This window comes from Micrasema longulum, unplaced genomic scaffold (assembly GCF_059751315.1).
Source record: "Micrasema longulum isolate JH-2025_06_02 unplaced genomic scaffold, ASM5975131v1 h1tg000260l, whole genome shotgun sequence".
Classification (NCBI taxonomy): Eukaryota; Metazoa; Arthropoda; class Insecta; order Trichoptera; family Brachycentridae; genus Micrasema; species Micrasema longulum.
Window position 1 is genome coordinate 72139 of NW_028277464.1, and position 20607 is coordinate 92745.

At 32.2% G+C, this 20607-nt stretch overlaps 2 protein-coding genes across 7 annotated transcripts in view; one reads left to right on the forward strand and one right to left on the reverse strand.

The window, feature by feature from the left end:
- LOC148283125 (beta1,4-N-acetylgalactosaminyltransferase B-like) overlaps positions 1-5924 on the forward strand; it is a 36251-nt gene extending 30327 nt beyond the window's left edge. For all 5 annotated transcript variants that reach the window (XM_088223943.1, XM_088223942.1, XM_088223941.1 and 2 more), the window contains 4 exons: positions 1561-1700; positions 2785-2982; positions 4694-4852; positions 5653-5924. In XM_088223943.1, the coding sequence (XP_088080069.1) occupies positions 1561-1700; positions 2785-2982; positions 4694-4852; positions 5653-5839 (684 nt within the window). In that variant the 3' untranslated portion in view covers positions 5840-5924. The remainder of the gene's footprint in view (positions 1-1560; positions 1701-2784; positions 2983-4693; positions 4853-5652) is intronic.
- The window catches only part of Incenp (Inner centromere protein), a 64783-nt gene extending 44876 nt beyond the window's left edge, over positions 1-19907 (reverse strand). For both annotated transcript variants that reach the window (XM_088223940.1, XM_088223939.1), the window contains exons 1-10: positions 19674-19907; positions 18892-19027; positions 17605-17825; positions 15981-16281; positions 15128-15295; positions 13979-14116; positions 13658-13785; positions 13079-13199; positions 11246-11336; positions 9741-10008 (exon numbers count right to left, since the gene is read on the reverse strand). In XM_088223940.1, coding sequence (XP_088080066.1) covers positions 9741-10008; positions 11246-11336; positions 13079-13199; positions 13658-13785; positions 13979-14116; positions 15128-15295; positions 15981-16281; positions 17605-17825; positions 18892-19027; positions 19674-19760 — 1659 coding nt within the window. In that variant the 5' untranslated portion in view covers positions 19761-19907. The remainder of the gene's footprint in view (positions 1-9740; positions 10009-11245; positions 11337-13078; positions 13200-13657; positions 13786-13978; positions 14117-15127; positions 15296-15980; positions 16282-17604; positions 17826-18891; positions 19028-19673) is intronic.
- Between the last annotated feature and the right edge of the window lie 700 nt (positions 19908-20607).

Sequence of the window (20607 nt, forward strand, 5' to 3'; positions counted from 1 at the left end):
TACAAAGGTGATTAGATGCAATATTTATTTGAATTAGATGTATGTACCTACATGTACTATCACGCCTAATAAATGTAAAAAAAATATTTCGAAAATTGTCAGCATCCCACTCATAATATTCACTGCACGCGCCTGGTGTACATAATACATTAATATTTTTTTGTTTCGGATTACATTAATAATTGTGAGGATATGCGATGAAAAGGAATTTTAATAAATAGGTATTTGAACATTTTTTTCTGTCACTGTCTTACAAATGGCTCCCCGATACTGTGCGAAAAAGACAATTGCATGTCAGACCTCTTGTTAGAATAGGCAAAATTTCTTTTTCGTTTCTTTTTGTATTTTTCAAAAATGGTTTTCATATTTTTATACCGTGCGCCCGAAGATAGCAAATAAAACTGGGCGCTTTTGTGGGTTGGATGGTTCTAGTTCCCATAATAAACAACTGATCGAAAAAACAAAACAACAGGAACACGCCAATGGTAAATATCTATAGTGTGCAAAAAAAATCCCTGCTCTAGTGCCATAATCCAGGGAGAAAATACGTGAATACGTTGTATGAAAAAAAGGTCAGGCCGCGTTTCCTCTTAAAATAAAACATTATTAAGTATACGTACAAAACTTTGCTTCATAATGCTTTCACGTAACTATAGAGACGGGTTCGGTTTACTTAAATAAAACCATTGACACATAGATGCACCTTAAACCCTCTAAAATTATGACACTTAACTCAAGCCCAAACGATCAGTCATGCCCAACGCGTATTTAGTCGTTCTTTAACCGCCAACCGGGTTTTGACGTGAGTTTGACATTTAATTCGAAACCAAAATGCCCGATTGTGAATTGAAGGCGTTTAAAAACCGTTCGGATAAACGTAAAGAAGATAATGTAACTTTTCATTCATAAGTAGGTACCTAGGTACTTTTTTATGATTGAATTCCATAACTTATAATAAATATTCAAATTTAGAATTATTTTTGTAAATGTCAAACTGCTCTTTTTGTCAACAGGGGTGCACTTTATATATGAAAACGATTTTCAAGAACGTATTAAATGTCAGTTATAGTGTTTCAGTATTACCAAAAATCCAGTTTAAAAAATGGGTAGAAATTATAAAGAATTTAAGGAAATAATCTTAGTAGTTTTAGTATAAGCATTCTCGTCGAATGCAGCCCTGGTGAATGTTGAATAAAATATTTACGCTCTTAACTTTTTCTCTACAGAACAGATAAAAGATTTTAAGAGCTATAAAAATACCCAGGACAAAGCTCATCAATATGCAAAAAAAAAAAACACGCGTAAATCGGTCCAGCAGTTATTTAGTCTATCGAGGACACACATGCGAACGTTGTCTTTTATATATGGATTCCACCGTCTTATAAATGTAATGGGGGCCTACTTCGCAATTTTTACATAGTATTTGTAAGTAAGCGCGCACGGAATGAGCGAAAATGGGATAAAAATTAAATGCGCTTAATTATTATCACGTGTAAGAAAGCATTTTTGAAATCCAATTTCTCATAGCACTGAACTTCCACAATGAATTTCTTATTGCAGGCAGGCCAGTACGCTCCCTCGCACTGCCGCCCACAGTACAGCAGCGCAGTGCTGGTCCCACACAGGAATAGGACGGCACAGCTGGAGATGTTCCTACCCTACATGCACAACTTCCTAATGCGGCAAGAGATCCATTACAGGTATAAACCATACTCGAGATATACTGAGCAAACTCAACTCCGAGAGACGCACTCGAAATAGTAACAACATCAGTCACGCAGTAAAAAGATTCGCGTTCCATACTGCCCTAAGACTAAGTCAAACAACAAACAAAGAATCTGCTAAATTGAACATTTTACAGGACATTCCAGTTTTATGCTTTGCCAATCTGATTTTTATTCTTTATTTTAGTTTAATTTCTTTTACAAGAGAATATCTCATATTTGAGAAGCAGAAATGACTTGTTGGCTTAGTAAATATATGAGGCTATCGAATACCTATTACCGAAAAAAAATCGCAAAACAATTTTTTTTAATTATGACTTTTTGACTTAGCGGGGCAGTATAATACTCTGGTAATAATTTTATTTTATGAAACATTGCAAATACTTTTCAGATTTTGCTTAACATTTCAAGCCATAAGAAATGGTTAGCTGAGCTTTGAAAAACTATGATGGGCAAGTAAAAAAAAAACGAAAACTTCTCATTGGCAAGTTTATACTAATTCAGTTTAGTTTTTTTTTTAAATATTTGCGTTTTTAGAATATGCGTAAATATTTCTATTTTGGAGACATTTATGATATCGTTTTGCGTGTAGCCTGTTTTTTTTTTAAGAAAATGTTTTACTGAAATAAATTCGTTTTAAGGAGTAAGAGCAGTTAGTTTTCAATTATTGGTATTTTTACTCTAAATGATGACCGTTTTTCTGATACTCCTGTGGTATTTTTGGTTGACTCAAATCGTAAGTTATATATAAACAGAACGCTTCTTAGGTTCCCCAGCCAAAAAAATCAATCGATAGTTACGCGGTATTACAGTTTGACACCGTTTTACATAAATTGATTTTGCATATTGTTCAAGATAAATTATTTTTGTTTAAAATAAATAATATACTTTTTAGCCAACAAAGACGGAGAACTTCTGAAAAAGGGAATATGGAAATCTAGGCATTTATAGGGCTTACCGATATTTCTTGTTACCGACTGACTTGTCTGGCCGACTGATTTGGCCTGTGTTTTGATGTTTGGTGCCATTTTAATTTAGATGAAACTAAATACCATTTCAGGATATTTGTAATACACCAAGGAGACGACAAGCCCTGGAACAAGGGGAAACTATTCAACGCCGGAGCTAGAGTGGCCATGGAATTAGGTTTCCCTTGCCTAATCTTGCACGATGTGGACTTGTTGCCGCTGCACGAGGGGAATATATTTGCCTGCACAACTTTCCCGAGGCACATGAGCGCCAACATTGACAAGTTTCGGTAAAACAATTGTTTTAGTATTTATCCAAATATCAAAATCAAGTGGATTTAACGAGAGATCAAATTCATTGAAGTCTTAGTAATTTTGTAAGTTTATTAAGCTATTAGTATATTTGCATTTGAATAAATTAATTCAACTTTACACCGAATGAAATTCTGTTTTGGCGCAGTTACGTAAATAACTCAATAAAACAACTAATTTATTATTATTATTATTATTAATTTAAAGGAATAACCCGCTAAGCCTCTATTTTGAGGCTTGTCAGCAGGTGGGATAGAGGGGATATGGAAGAAGGTAATGAAAAATACACCACAACACCCAGACCAATTGAGAAAAAAATCTTTCTTGGATTTTTTTCTTGCAACTGGCGGGAATCGAACCCGCAACGCCAGTTTCACAGATAGCCGTCTAACCAACTGCGCCTGTCATTCGGATTGTAATTCAAATCAATAATACTTACAATTTAATTCATTTGAATACTATTTTAACGATTCATCTCCAGATTTAACCATCAACATATTTTATCAAATTAGAGAAGAAGTATCAGTTATGATTTTTTTTTCAATGTCTCAAATCAGTCTAGGCATTTAAAGGGATATGACCTATCATCGGCTGGTATTACTTTAAACACTATACAATTTCCATATATACTAATATTATAAATGCGAAAGTGTGTTTGCTTCACGTCTCATCGGAGCGACCGATTGACATAATTTTTGGCATTGGGATAGCTGGAGAGGTGGGAAGTAAAATAGGATACTTATTTTTCATTCCGAATGAAAAAAAATATACCAATAATGAGAAACATTATTTGAAAATCAGTAGGCGATAAGGTGGAATGTCGAAAAAAACAAATTTTAAATTAATTCTTTAATTTTCTATAATTGATTTGCTTTATCTATGGTTAGTTTTGTTTGCTTTTCATTTTGATTTTGAAGTCGGATTTTGGATTTGCGAACAGAAAACGATGTTACTACGCAATAGACTAACGGATTGTCATATTTTTTTAATAGTGATATTTGGAAGACCGGCAACAGATACAAGCTACTTTTAATACTGAAAAAATACATTATTCCATTGATAAAATTCTTACTAGAGAACGACAAAACTAATCAACTACCTAGCTAATTTCTCGCTAATACCACGCGAGCGGAGCCGCGGGTAAGAGCTAATTATAAATATAAGCCCAATAAAAAAAAAAATTATATTAAATAGATAATCTCCCATCCACTATCAAAGATGTTTCTGCAGTAGCTTTGTTTAAATGACGCCTTAACAAACATTTCCTTTCTCTTCCTTGATCTCTCCTCTTTTCCTCTCCCTTTTTACCATTGAAGACTAATATCAAAATGAGTTTTTTCATATAAACATATTATTGATTGTTGTATTTCAGTATCTATTTTATATTTTCTTTTCTCGCATATGTTTAGAAACTAAAATTGAATAAAAAACACCTTTTATTTTACTAATTGGATGGAAGAAATTAATTGCCATTTGGCAACCAACCCGCCAATGTACAAAAGTTGAACCAATAAATCAATAACGTGATAAAAGTCTATCAACCAGTCATAGTATGGGTAAAATGAGAGTAATTTATTTATTTTAAGAATTCTGGGTTCGATTCCCGGTAAGAGCATAATACTCTCTCTACTAGAACTCTTTAGACTGTTGTAGTGAGGTTTTATTTAACGTGAGTCTTATTCTTTACAGATACAATTTGCCCTATAAACTTTTGATTGGCGGTGCTTTGGCGATAACAGCGGAGCAGTACAAAGCAATAAATGGCTTTTCAAATAAGTTTGAAAAGTGGGGCGGAGAAGATGACGATTTGAGCGACAGAATAGCCAGTGAAAATCTCATCATACAAAGGTGGGTACAGATTTCTGGCTAACACAGACAAAAACTGCTCAAATATTTCAAATAAAATAGACAATGATGTATCACTGTCAAATGTATTTTGGAAAATAATTGCTACAATATAAATAGCTACGCGCGGGTGAGATTATGTATTATGTCAATGGTTAATACTAAGTTATAAAAATAAAACCCATAAATATTTTAGCAATTAGGATTATAAAAAGCAGTAGTAGGCGACATGTGATTGTTGACAGAAAAATATGCTGACCATGTCTAAAGCTAAATATTGGGTACAGGAAATTGCATTATTTGATGATCTCATCGAAAAGTCATTTTATTTTTTAACATTTCTGATGGCGAATGCGATGACACGCTTGAAGCGATTAGATATCATTTTCCTGCTTAAATATATGAATAGTATACATAAGGACAAGCCAAGTAATATGGGAAGTGCAAATTATTATTTGAAAATATAGATGTGCTTTTCACAGAAAGTAATTTCAATTTAGAGCAAATAAAGTGGGATTATATTCCTTAATTTCTATGAGTAATGAATGAATAAAAAAACTGCACGTTGTCTACTAACGTTTTTATATTGAACGCATTTCTCAAACTATAAATAATTTTTAATGTATTTTTGTCCTTTCATTATCATGGTATGTAAAATGAAATGTTTTTTCACTTTTAAACCATTGTTACCTTATGAATGTCCGCATTCTTATTTGTTAGCCAGTCTACTTATAAGACATATGAATTTCATGTTAACTCAATCTATGCTAAAGATTAATTCTGACGTAATATTTTTTTTTCAGATTTCCACCAGAGAGATCCAAATACACAATGATGAAGCATAAACAAGAACCTATAAATGAAAATAGATTTAAGGTGATAAAGGAAAATTATGGAAAACACAAAGATGATGGCTTGTCAACTTTACAATACAAACGGATGACGATCTTAAGCCACCCGCTCTATACAAATATTACAGTTGAATTATAGTATGGTACATAATATGTATAACTCATAAAACATAAATAAATCAAATTTGTTGTCAATCAACAAAATAATTATAAATTGATAAAAACAGAGTTTGATTCTTGGGTCAATATTGAAATTTACCCGAAGTATGTAAATACTTTTTTTTTTATTGAAAAAAGTGATAAGTGTCGATACACATAAAGTATTTATAAAAATGTACATAAATATATAAAGACAATATTTTAATACTGCATTAGATTCGTGTAAATTTGAGCATAATTTTTATAGACATAAATGATACACGATAGTTTTCGAAATAGTTTGAATACAATCAATCCATTTTACAACAGAAAAATGTGACATATAGCAGATTGTGAGTCTATTCCATTGTATACCACCTCGGAGCCAGGTAATAAGCATGAAATAAACTTGTATGGTCGCTTTTCCAGCTCTATACCGGGTATACCCTTAGGCAATGTTTATAAGTAAGAAATATCACTATGCCTTTCTTATTCTTCAATATTTATGGGAATGTAATATACGTGCACAAAAATATTAATTATTTTCAAAGGAATAGAGATTTCTATAGTATTAATACTAGAAATAAAGAAAAAAAAAAATAGCTGAGCTAACTAATAGACTCCAAAAAATTAGTAATTCTTTGTAATATAGGCATCTACAACAAAATACCAATTAATATTCATTCTTAGTAAACAACCAAATTTAAAAGTTTTTTTAAACACAAGATGTTTAGAAAAAAACTATTGTAAAATTATAGAATATTTAAGAACAGCTTGGCAATTTATGTTTTTCAGTATTATATCGTTAATTTTAATAGTATAATATTAAAATTGCTTGACATTTGCAGGAAGTTCTATGAATCCTATGTGAAAAAAGTTTTTTTTTTTTTTTTATCCACCTCTTTTCTTAAAATAAAATATCTGCGTTCTTATGAATACATTTTGTAGTATTTTTTCTCGCTTTACACCTAATGTGCGTACAAAATCGGAAACAGTGAAATTGTAAAAGTCGACATGTTTCACTAAGGTAATATTATTTGTTAATGCCTGATATATTATTAATACTGCGGTTATTGTTCATTGCTTGAAAACAAGAAACTCCTCTGAATTCCCAGCACATTTACATTGACATTTCAAAATCTAAAGAGTACATTTATTTTGATATATATAATACACCATTGCCATAAAAGTGAAATACGGTATTTTATTATGAAAATATAACGGTCTAAGATCTAGCTACATATTAGAAATAGATTAAGTCAGATAAAAGATGCCGACATACTGTATCTGTATAAACAGCAGTGTAACATACACTAAAACCCCCTTTTTACGTTTTTCAAGGGAGCAAGAAAAAAAGTTTAAAACTGAGGAAAACGAGGTGAGGAAGAGAGGAAATAAAAAATGTATGGAAAAAAATAAGAATAACATAAAAATAAACATTTTCTACACTATAGTGATTGATACAGAAAAAAATTGAAAACGGTGATAAGTGGAAATTGTCAATATTTTTTTAACCTATTTTCATTGATTTTATTAAAAATATTTTTACATTTGTTTAGACAATATTATGTAATCTGTTTTTTTTATTTTATTTAAAAACAGCATATTAAAATTATTTTATGTGTAAATAAAAATAAACAAAAATAGAATTTTGAATTTGCATAAAATAATTTTTCCTCTAGATGTTGGGAAATTTTACTAAAAACAATTGTCATATAAATCGCGGCTTTTTAAACCATCTTTTTTATAACTTTAAATATTTTTATTGTTATGTTTTAAACATCGCAATTTAATGTTATTAAAACTTTATTGTTTCTAAACATTTGTCAACTGTGTATCGTGATTTGTACAAGTCAATATGATGTTTTTGTTCAAATGAAAACTAAGACTAACCCTAAAGGAAGACACTTGAACAAAAAGGTCAATTACACTGCAACTGCTTTGAATTTGGGTTAAGACAAATCCTTTATTAGTTGTTTTTATTCTTCATTCGCGTGGCACACGCGGTGGCGCGCGGGCTGTAGCACCATTATTACGACAAAATTTTAGATTTTTTGCCACATTAAATAAATTCCGATTTTTTTTAAGCATGAAACCGGGGTTTTGAAAAATATAAAAAACGTTAATTGGGGGAAATATTTGTATGAGAATGTATGAAGAAAAATGGGTCTGAACATTTCGGTGTAAAAAGCGGGAAAATAAAAAATCGAGGAACGTAAAAATGAGGTTTTACTGTATTAATAATGCATTACTACAGGTCTGGTAATCTACGAGATTTATTAACTTATGTATTTGACAAAAGAAATAACAATATCATAAGCATTCACATTATTATAATATATTTCATAATAATTTCCCTATCCGCAACTAGTGTTGCATAGGGTACTGCTGGGTACTACCTTCTTTTAAAAACAAATATTTGCAGTCTTAAAATTTACACAAATATTAAAATTTTTGGGGCCATTTTCAATGAGTTGTAAATAACTCACTATTAGAAAGAGGGAATCAAGTTGTGGTAGAGTGGGGTTCGAACCACCGACTTCTGAATCGGAGTCCGAGACACTAGCTACGGGACCTCAGCCCGGTTCAAATTTATACCAGGTTTATAAGTAACGCCCTGAGGAAAATGAATATGGTTTAAAGCATGCCAAATAATTGTTTGAATTTGATTTATTGAACATTTTATTATGATGCAGTGGAAATAAAATAAAATTTAATTCCTTTATGTTATAAATATATTGCGCATTAAACCACTCGTTATTTGTTTTCAAAATATATTAGCATAAAAATCGCCATTTGACTGATGTGTTAATTTTAAGAGTTACCTACTACGAGACGAAAATAGTCATTCACAATGAGTCCTGGTGTTCGACCCTTATGTATGGAATTGGAAAAACAAGGATGAAAGTAGGCTGAATGCAGTCAAAATACAACCTCTCGGGTGAATGAGTGCTAAAATTATGCACGATAGGTGTACAAATGTCGAGTACCGTGTATTGCGTAAGGCCGAGATAAGCATTATCGACAAAATCAAGAAAGGGGTTCTGCATTGGTTTGGACATGTAGAGCGAATGGATAATGAAAGAACAGCTAAAAAGATGCGAATGTTGATAGATGCAGAAATCGAGGAAGACTGGAAGGACATGGTGTGAAAAAATCCAACAAATACTTAAAGATAGACATGTCCAGTCAAGAAAATCGGCAGGGGTGTAAGGGATGTATGAATGTAAAGGAAGCAAGGCCTGTATTCAAAGACAAAAAGTTATGGCGTTCTATTCTCTGGCAATGCCTACGGCAATATAGCGTAATAGTTCATTATTGTTGTTGTTGTGCCTACTTACTCCCGTAATTGATTAGCACTATAAAAAAACTGAAGTAACGTAACATTCTTGATATTTTGATCATAGAAAATAAAATGCCTTAAATAATTGTGATGATTATCACATTTATGAATGTTTTTTTATTGTATTATGTATCTATAAGGATTGATTTATAAAATAATTAAGATTATTCCTATTATTTGTAAAAATATTAATGTAGAATATTTATTAAAATATATTTTAAAAACTGAATAAAATTCATGCTAAAAACACACAAACCTACATATGTATTTATATTCTACATTAATTTCTTATGTTTTTTAACTGGTGTTTTTTAATTATGTATTACTTATCACATAAAAAAGGGTGATCTTGCGGATATGATATGTAATACGATATGAAAAGTTTGGGTCTTGATTTCTGTAAAAACCATAATACTCAGCACGAGAGATAAACACCCCAGTGCAGTCACATTTTTTTTTTTTTTTAAAAAACATGTTATAAAGATTCGTTATTATAGTTTGACATTATATTGCGATAGATTTCTACAAAGAAAAAAAAAAAGTTTGGAATATGACTTACCGTCTTTTTCTTGGAGTTGGGCGGTTCCTGTTTCATCACAACATAGGAATCATTCTTAGGGGTGTGAGGTGAGGAGACAACGGAGTTGCTCTTGGAACGAACTCTGTTGGATGAGCGCATGCTATTGGTAGGGTTCTCCACCTCCCCGTCGTTCGTAATCACTGGTGTTATGGTTTTCTCATTTTCCTCTGCAGCTTTGGAACGGCCGGATGAACTCACTCCGCTGTCGTTAGAAGGACGTTTCTCTACTGTATCTGCTACATCAGGTCTAAAACAAGAATAATAATGGTTAGCATCAATTATTTCAAATACGAAAATACTTAACTTTTTAGAAAATATGACTGACCAAAAAATATTTTATAATTTTACATTTAGAATTTATAGAAATAAAAATATAATTGCGCAGGGGAAGATTGAGGAAAAGTTGTATTTTCTGGTAAATCAAAAATTTTATTTGCTCAGTTCAGACAATTTGCCAACAGTGCGACGGCGATCTGGAGAACAATGGCGACGAATGCCTTGCACTGACGGTTAAACATTAGGCATGATAAAGGGATGCATCATGACACTGGGTGTTAGTCATTCAATCATGATAGAAGAGTTGGGTCAGTGAATACTAAAAAATACGAGTAAATTATTTTGGAGGCGGTTTTGCCAACAATTGAGGATTTCCGAGTTCTGAGTCTTGGCATCGGGCTTGTTCTGTGAGTGTGCTATATTTAAAAATATATTTTGGCATTTAACATTTTTGCGATCAATTTGTGTTTTTCTTCCTCAGGATCGCTGCTCGAATAATCATTGAGATTTAACTAGGAAATATCCCAGATTTGAACATAACTAAGCAATTATTATAAATCATAATAGAAAAAGATCTCGTCAAATGCTCCAGGGGATTTTTCAAAAGAACTTTTAAATATACTCTATACATCCACGCCGAGATGAATAAATAATGCGATTAAGGACAAAAACAAAGGTGGTCAAACTAAATATTAATATTATATTTTTTGACAATAAATTATGTCATAAGACACTTCCTTGTGTAACATATTTCAAATTAATAAAGTAAAAAACAGTACAATTAAAATTAATGCTTCTTTAAAATAAACCATGTAAATGTTACCTGATTGCTATGAGGTTAAAAAATATATTTAAAAATTGAATCAGGAAGAAAAGCTTTTTTTAAAATCATTGATATTTTATATGAGTTTGGCTATTTATGGTGCGTGCGACGTAGTTATCTTATTTAATATATTTTTGAATATCCTATTTATTTTTTTAAATGACAACCATATGTAGGTAAAAGATACAAAATTCTCCTAAACTTAGAACCGGCCAGCATCACTTTGATTACTGGATGCTCTGTTCGCTGTACTAAGCAGCCAATGATAAGTTAATATAACACCTAATGTAGTAATGATGACTAACACACTTTATCAAGAGCAAGAGCACATTGTAAGCTGGTATAAATAAAAATGTTTGAGTGACTATCCAAAAACAAAACTTACATTTCTTCAGCAGGTGGAGGTGATGCTGGTTTTGGAGTAGCGGTTTTCTTCCCCTTCCGTGTTCGCTTTGGCCGCTGCTTTTTCTTTTGTTCTATAACAATCAAATAAAAAAAAATCTACAAACTTTTCTTTAAAACGCAGTTTTTTTTAAACGGTGTAGGCTCACAGTTTATTTAAAACAGTGAAGTTTTCCCGTTCTTTTAAAATGTCTTAAAAGTTACAACTGGTTATGACACTGTTTCAGTTTAATTTGCTACTCCGTTGTCGGAACACCTTCAGTTTTTGGTGTTATTTTATAACTGTAAAGACTAACGATTTCGTGCTGTTTAAAATTTAGATTTTTATGATTCGGAATAAGGATGGACAAGATCACAGGACTGCGCAGGTGAGTGGAGACAGGCCGGGGAGTTTTCATGCGTATATGTGTATGTACTTCTTCCTTGGGAGATTACAACATGAGTAAGTAGGTATTATGTATAAAGATTAGAAGTTAGGGCGAAGCGCGGTACGGAATGCCGCGGGGCGTTGAATTTTTCGCGCTAAGCGAAATGTTTTTTTTATTTTCTTCTGCGATTGGTGATTTAGTTTTAGTTTTTTTAAAAAACGATTTCATTTATTTTTGTGAAACTGTTTTAGGTGTTTCGGCAGGTTAGCCGTTTTAAAACGGCAGTTACAATTTTTTTACCACCTCTACAGTGTACAACCATCTCTAAAACCAATATTTCACATCCACCCTGCCAGGAATCAAACCCAGGACCCCAATCATGGCAGGCAAAAGCGCAAATCGCTACACTACATCTCTAAAACCAATATTTCACATCCACCCTGCCAGGAATCAAACCCAGGACCCCAATCATGGCAGGCAAAAGCGCAAATCGCTACACTACAATGTGGACTTATAACTGCTTGATTTCATTTTTCATGGTTTATATCCGAGAGTAGTCGTCGAGTCGAAAACACTCGTCCGGGGCTCCGGTTCTATTTCACACATAACTGTAATCTTTTTCCGCCTGGACGCAGAAAAAACTTTCATATCAACTTCTCAAAAGTGTTCTCCATCACTGTTATAATATATCCGCAGCATCCGTGGTGTAGTGGTTTGACTCGCACACAGAAGGTTCAGGGTTCGATTCCCGGTGAGGACACAAAAATTAAAATATGGTTTTTCTCAAGCCTGGGTGTGCTGTGATGTAATTCATTACTGTAATTGGACTTTCTGGCCTGTTGTAGTGCAAAAAATAAAAAATTATTACAGTATCGACCATGTTCAGGTTAAAGGCTTCAAATCAGAATTGTGGAAAAAGCAGTTTCATAATTTCAAATGTGTTTCAATCTAATTGCGTAGGTCTTATGCGTAACAAGGATTTGAACTTCAAACATCTATTGACTTAAATCCTTTAATTTATGATTTAAAACCCATTTAAAATTGTTTAGGATCAGAATGCCATCCAGCGAACACTGTCAGGTTGTCAACACTGAAGCGTTCTGCGGTTGGCAATACTTGTATGAACCTAATTTTAAAATGTAACTCCAAACTTGGGACAAGAGCAACGACAGCTCGTGGCATTTTCCATAAAGCAATCTGACTGACCACATGGCCTTTCTTCCGGTGGTTATTTTGTAAATTCCTTTTGAATGAATTTTGGTGTTCAAGTGTGTACTTTATAGAATAAATGTTTTATACGTAATCCAAAACTTATCTTTTCAATCCTGAGTCAGTTTATACACGCAATAACAACACCACAAAATAATGATACTGCTTTTTCCAGGGCTGCGGTTTGAAGCCTTTGACCTGAACACGGTCAATATCTTTTAGAAATAAATGACATTTACCGAATTCCTCGTCCGAGCTGCTGCATTCTACTCGGGAAAGAAGTTTAATCTGTGGTATGCCAATAGTTATTTCAACGGTCTCAGCAACGGGTTCACTTTTGTTTATAGTGGCAGCTTTACCCTGAAAATTCACATAACTTGAAGATTATTATTTTTCATAAATAATTTAAAAAGCAAATCATTAAAAAATTTGCAATAGAAAAATCAAACAATAAAATATGGTTTCAATGTCAAAATGTTTGTAGGGGTCAATAAATGTTTTAGTTCTTTTACTTCTCAAAAAACAGAATCAAAGAAAAATGGATGTTCAAACATCAACAAAATGGTGAATGCACTTAGACTAACCAAAGGCAGGCAATAAACTCTGTTCATGCCTGAATTTTTATATCCCTTCTCCAAAATGTTCAATCTCGGTTGTAATGTATATCAATTTAGTTGGTTCAGTAGGAAAAAGGGAAAAAATTTATTTTTATATGCCTGATTCTTGACACCATTTCTGCTACCATCGTTCCTACCAAATGTTTGACATGCTTGCGTTTAATATGAAAATTATTAAAATGAATAACCATAGTTATTCACCTTTTTCGTGCGAGTTCTCTTCGGCTTCTCGACCAGCGGTGGTGGGGGAGGTGGAGGTTCCATAGAGATGTTGTTTCTAGAGCTTGCTCTTGTGATTCTCGTACAGCGACCCATAGACTCATCTGCCACTAAAATTTCATATAATTATTCATAAAAACCGGTCTTACAAAACAGCAAAAAGATTGACCGCATGAAAGATTTTAAATGATGTGTTTTTACAGGTGACAGGTTAATTGCATAAATACAACTTTTTATATGTATAGTGAGAGATATCATATTAAAATAAAGGTTCCAAATCATATAAGTAAGGGCTCTTCTCACCTTTTGATGTGTCAACAATCTTTGAAGAAACATTTTTGCAACTCCTGGTAGAAGTGTTTTGGCTAACTTCATTATTATCCTCCGAATCTACTGCTGTATCATTGTTTGTCTTCTTGGTACGGCAGGGGCGACCTCTTTCTATAGTAAACAAACAATAATTTTTACAAAAAAAAAAACATTCAAGTTTGTTAGTGAAAATTCTTGGTGGAAGTTCCCTCTAAATAATTATAGGAATAAAAAAATTGTGATACTTAAATCTACAAATAACTAAAAAAAGGAACAGCGATATCTTTAAGACTAGTTGTTAACGAAAATCGAATTTCATTCAGTTTTGTGAATGGGAAATATTTGAGAAAGGATAGGAACATGGAATGGATACCTACCTTTAATATAATCTGAATGTTCTTCAATTTCTGGCACTGGATGACAAAATAAACTATAAAATATAACAATGTTTTCCACGACGCGCGACGATCCCAACCACTTTTTATCCGATTTTATGTCAAGTCAAAAATGTTGTTTGGTTTTTGTTCTAAATCCGAATCTTCTAATTTTGAATATCTTCTATCTTGATGTTAGGTAGGTACCATAAGGATGGGTCAAAGGAAGGATGGGAACGAAAGGTAATCGGCCAGGAATAGTATCGATAAATGCTGTTATTTACTTAACACTAGTACCTTTATTATAAAATAATAATATCTGTTTATCCAAAATCAACAAAGATAAAAAATTCTAAATAATAGTAATTGAATTTAATATTTTTTTATGATGTTCAAGGACATTTTTCTCAGAGGATCCATATGAGTGGATATATCAAAACATCCTTATTTTTTTTAATGCTTCACTTCTGTTTATATATATATTTAGATAATTTATATAGCACTTTTTATGTGAAAATCACCTCTAGGGTTTAACTGTAGTCGATAATTTTAAGTAAATCTTATTTGACTAACATACTGGGACATTCTTGCTGCCGATTGTTTTCTTACAGACACAATATCTGCGCCTCGGATTTGACCAAATTTGTGGATTTAAGGATCACATGTCTTTTATTTTCGTAATAAATGATTATTACAGGAACTTAAAAATGATATATAAAACCAATGTCATAGAACAGATGTAACTTTAAAAATATGAATAAATATTTACTGGATTTCTTAATGGGCATCACCGGAGGAGGCATTATGGTAGCATCATTCTCATTCTGTGTAGAAACATCCGTCAAGTTAATGGCTGCTGATCGAGTGTTCCGAGTCTTAAGCACAGTGGAAGGTGATACTGACTTCATAGAGACGTCACCATGTTTAATAAGAGTGGCTAAAACAAACCAGCAATGAAAACATATACATATCAATTGGGGAAAAGCTTTTTCTAACCCTACATAGCGCTAAAGAAATGAAATGTTACAGAGCCAAGCTCCGAGGTTCGAACCTCGCTCTACCACAGCTCGATTTCCGTTTTCTAGTGGTCTGTGGTGTAATAGCTGAGACGTTTACCTCACGCACAGAGGATTCCAGGTTTGATTCCCAGTGAGATCACAATAATAAAATATGTTTTTCACAAGTCTAGGTGTTCTGTTCTGTAATTCGCTACTGAAATTGGGCCTTCTGGCATGTTGTGGTGGAAAAAAAACAAAGTAATCAACATCAAGATAAATAAAATACACATATTTTTAGAATAATAAAAATAGTGGGTTTTCAATGTATAAATTTTATTATTATTTTGCATTACAAAAATAAACATTAAATTTAATATTAAATTTATTTATTTAAAAAATACCTAATTCTTATTTTTGCAACACAACGGGCCCAACAGATTTCACATGGAATTGGCACCAGAACACTGTGTGTGTAAATTGTCATAAAAAAAAATCAAATCTAAAATATTACAATACATGTTTGTCTCCAGTAAAGTATTTAAGGGTAGGTCAAATAATATTGTTTACATATATATTTAAGTTTTTCAAAATCGTTTTATCATATAAAAAAAAAAGATAAATCACCATTTCCAGAGGATGAATTTATTTTAAGTGTAACATCTTCAACATTCATAGTATTTGGATTATTCTCCTTATCTGGGCTCATCGCATTCATTATTTCCACAAGAGAAGTAGTATCCATTTTTATAGTAAGCCCATTCTTCAGTATGGAGTTTTTCTTGGGTAAAGATGATTTCTGCAGCATGTTATTATTTTTAAGTGCATCATTCAACAGGACATAGGGTGATTTGTCCAAAAGCAAATCTTGGTTGTTTATCTCTCGAGATCCCGGCCGTCGCATTTTATTATTAAGTTTTTCATTCAACTGGAAACATAGAAAAAATGATTAACAATATTTTGAATATGTCGATAAAGATAGATTTTAACAGTAACAACATATCTTCGCTTAGCTAACAAGTAAGTAGTTTTCATTCTTTTTACAGGACAAAAAAACTTTTTGCTTTATTAAATTAAAGAGGAATCAGACTTGAGGTCCTCAGCATCAAAGATGGTCAAACGATTCCATACATATTTTTGAGAAAAATTTCGAAAATCTGTAATAGCACTTTTTAATTTAAATATTTTTTGTAAATATTTTTTTTAATGATATTTGGTGCCATTAACACTTTGAACAATTAACCTAAAGATTAACATAGCAAGAAACGCAATTTTTATTCAGTATTAAATATACAGTTGGCCGCTTTTGATACTATTTTTAGCGTTTGGCCATCTTTGATACCGAGGGCCTAATTTTTTTTGAATAGGCATGACATTTAAAGGCGTACTTAGTTGAGCTTTTAATAAAATAATAATCAGATTTTTCTTATGTCTAAAAAATCTCAAACAATGTTCTAAAAAATGTTTGTTTTCTTGCCTACTGAGTTTTGGTTAGTCAGTAAAATTTGCAAAATATATCACTGAATCACCTTAAAATTCTGAAAAATATATTCAGGATAAAAAAATGTATGAAAAAATTCAAACCAATGAAACAAAATATTTAAAAATAAATTAATTTCTGCATCAATACAAACTTATCTAGTAAGGCAAATAATAACAGACTAAAACTGTAAAAAAAGATACGAGTATTTAATAAACTTAAATAAGTTAATGATCGGCCATGAGAGTTTTTTCAAATGCACTAGTTGAGTCTGACAATCAGCCGCGTGGGAATAGGAAGAACGGAGAACGTGAACTCAGCCAATGACAGATCATAATTGTTGGAAATGTGTATACTACCAAATTCCCTTCTCTAAAATGTTCTCCATCTCTGTTGTAAGATGGTAATCATAATTATCTTGATATTTAAACCTTGTTGATTATCAATAATCTATTAGGGGATTAATTATCAAATTATAATTTTACTAATGATTGTAAGATTCAATTTTATCAAAAAAATTGTAAACCAACGACATCTTCACGTCACTTAGTTCTTGGGAATAACCGAAGCTCTTTGCTAAGATTGGTACATTGAGTAAAAGTCATTTGTGTCACACACATGACAAGCTCCTGCTTAGGTATAAATACAAAAGTAGAACTAGTAATATGTGTATAAATTAATCAATATCAATACTAGTCTTCATGGGAAAAGGGAATAAAGCGAGAGGAAATGCGATAAGAATAAATGATAATGATTTGAAGCGTTACTCACCAATTTATTATTCATAACAGTCGCTAAAACAGAAGCATTACGTTTAGTACGTGGTTTGTCTACCGACATTGTATCATCAACTTGTATTGTCTGATTGGTCACTTCTGGGTCTTTATTTGGGGTCGAGTGCTGGTGATTCTCCAATGCGAAAGTTTTATCAATAACTAATTCCATCTTGGATAATTTCTCTCGTGAAGGACGGGATTTCTTTTTGGTTCCATCTATAACGAGTAATGTGTGAATTTCTATTCATATTTTTTATTTCAACAACAAACCATAACGCCGTTTGCCCATAAGGGTAGGCAGAGAGAATAGAATGCCTCGACATTCATACATCTTCTCCATCGCCGATCACTTCAAGTATTCATTGGTTTTAGTCATGCCATGTCTTTTTCAGCCTTCCTCAATTTTAGCATCTATCAAAATTTGCACCCTAAATCTTTTTAGCTGTTGGTTTTTTTATTTGAGAAACATATCGCGGGGTAATTACTACAACTAGGTACCTTCAAAATCGGGGTTTTCAACTTAATCACTAAAACACATATTTGTATCTTCCTCCATGAATGTTACAAATAAACAGGTCTCCGTGCATTAAAATAATATTATGATTTAAATGCACGACTTGTAATTTTGCAGGTACAGGATAGTTGAATGTATAGATAAAACAATTTCTAATCCACCTGATAATGACTCAAACAAATAATATGATATTATTCAACGGGTGGTAATTTACACATTTTTTCATTAATGAACCTATTTAAAAATCAAGTCATCGCCATTTTTGTGGAAAAAGTGGATGGAGAGGCGATGATATAAATCTAAACTAGAAAATATGGTAGAAACGATGATATAAATCTTAACTAGAAAATATGGTATTCTTATAAATTTTAAGAATTCAGACTAGGGCAAAGCAATATTGGGGTTTATTTGAACAAAACATCGATGGTGGAAAGTTTATTTGATACACACGTTAGTCAAATAGGCTTTCCACCGTCGATATTGCTAGCCCGAAGCAACAGTGAGATATCTCTGAAGAACATATTCTAAGATAATGGGGTTTTGAGGTGAGCAAAGGGTCCAACTGGAGTAGATTATGAATACCATATTTTCGCATAAGTTAACTATTTAATATTTGAAACATTTATTTATTAACATATCAGCATGTGCATGTGGAAATTCGAAATTTCGGGTTAATTCGACCGTCGCTTTGGGCTAGCGATATGCTAAATTTGGGTGTAGATGTCAACTTCTAATGTTGATAATGCCAAATGAAATAAATCCACTCACCTTCGTCATATCCTTCATCAATCCCTTCTAATTTCCTTTTGGGAGGTTTCTGTTTCTTGTTAGTAAGCTTAGCCCTCTCGAGTTTAAATTTTGTGACAGCTTGATCTTGTAAAGCATTTAATGATGTTACCTCTTTCTGAAATGGAATATTAAAACAAATTGAGAAACCTTGGAGAATGTAATCATTTATTCTATTATGTTTTAGTTTGTCTGTCACAGGCACTCTTCCAAAACGTCGAGGCATGGCGGCGAAGAATTTTGGACGTGTAATTTATGATACAATTTCCTGATCAATGGTGCAATTCAAGCGTCAAAATTTTCTCTGCCTTCACCGATATAGAATTGATCTATTTAACAGTAAGTGGTAGCGATGTGAAATTTAGAATCAACATTTAAAATGCTATTTCCATGTCAACTAAATTATTTCCTATGTAAAAGTTTTCATGGGATTGTCTTACCGAAATATAAATCTAAATTCGAACAACTCTCAATCGCTAAGCTACAGCAGCGTGAAAACGACACTTAAAAAGCAATTTCAAATTTTATTTGTATATTTTCAACATAAAATTTACCAGGCGTTACTTAGAAGTTCGACGATCTCCTCAAAGGAAAGTTGTAACGACGTGTTTCAAAATTCCACATAGCGAGGTTTACAAAATTAAAATAACAGAACAATATTTTTTTTTATTACCAATACAAATGTATTTTAACTTGATCCCAAGCAAAGACGGGCAAAAATTCTAGTTTTATAATATGAAGATTTTCGTTGACAGCAAACTTACCTCAAACTCAATTTCAATCAGATTCGATATTATGGATCCTGATTCTTTAGACATAAGTTCGTAAAAAATATCCAGTGGACTCGCCATTTCAGTGCTAATAACGAAACTAAATACACAAAACTTTAAAATAAACGCGAAAAAGGTTAACTAACAAAATATAAAGGATAAATTATTAACAATCCATGACAACTACGAAAGTTAGACAACGGCACGGAAACATTTTCAAAATGCATCGTTCGTTTTCGTCCGTTATTTTTATGCCGTCAAAAATGCTATGACGTATGGCAATAAAATACAAAGTACTAGTACCGTTTTCATTCATTTTTTGCGGGGTAATATGTTTACTTTTGTTTTTTAATTTTTTATTGATGATTTGAAAAAAAAAACTAGAAATAAAGTAAGCATCGATTTATCCTAAAATTTTTTGCTTATTTCACATTTCTGACTTTGTTATAGTAAAAGGTACCTAACGTTTTACTGGGGTTATTTAAATCCTGTCACATCCGAAACCACGATGATGAGTATGAGCAAGAATACATATTGGCACATTACAATAAATTTTTAGAACGAATAAGATTTACAAAAATTAAATATTAAAAAAACAAATGGTTGCTTACTTCTTCGGGGGTGAAACAAGAAGGGGGGAAGGGGGAGTCTGATATACCGTCAACTGCGTGGTGGCACCCCCCCTGCAGAAGTACGCAACCATTTGTTTTTTAATATCTTCTGTTAAAAGAAATTGTTCGTTCTAAATAAATTTTTTTAAGATGCTAATATGTCTTTTTGCCCATACTGATCATCGTGATTTCGGATGTGACAGGGTTTAAGGAACACCTGTATAATTTTATCATAAATGTGATTGCATTGGTTTACCAGTAGGTAATAATTATTTATTTGATTATTTTACACTTGTTTATATTAGAAGAAAAAACAA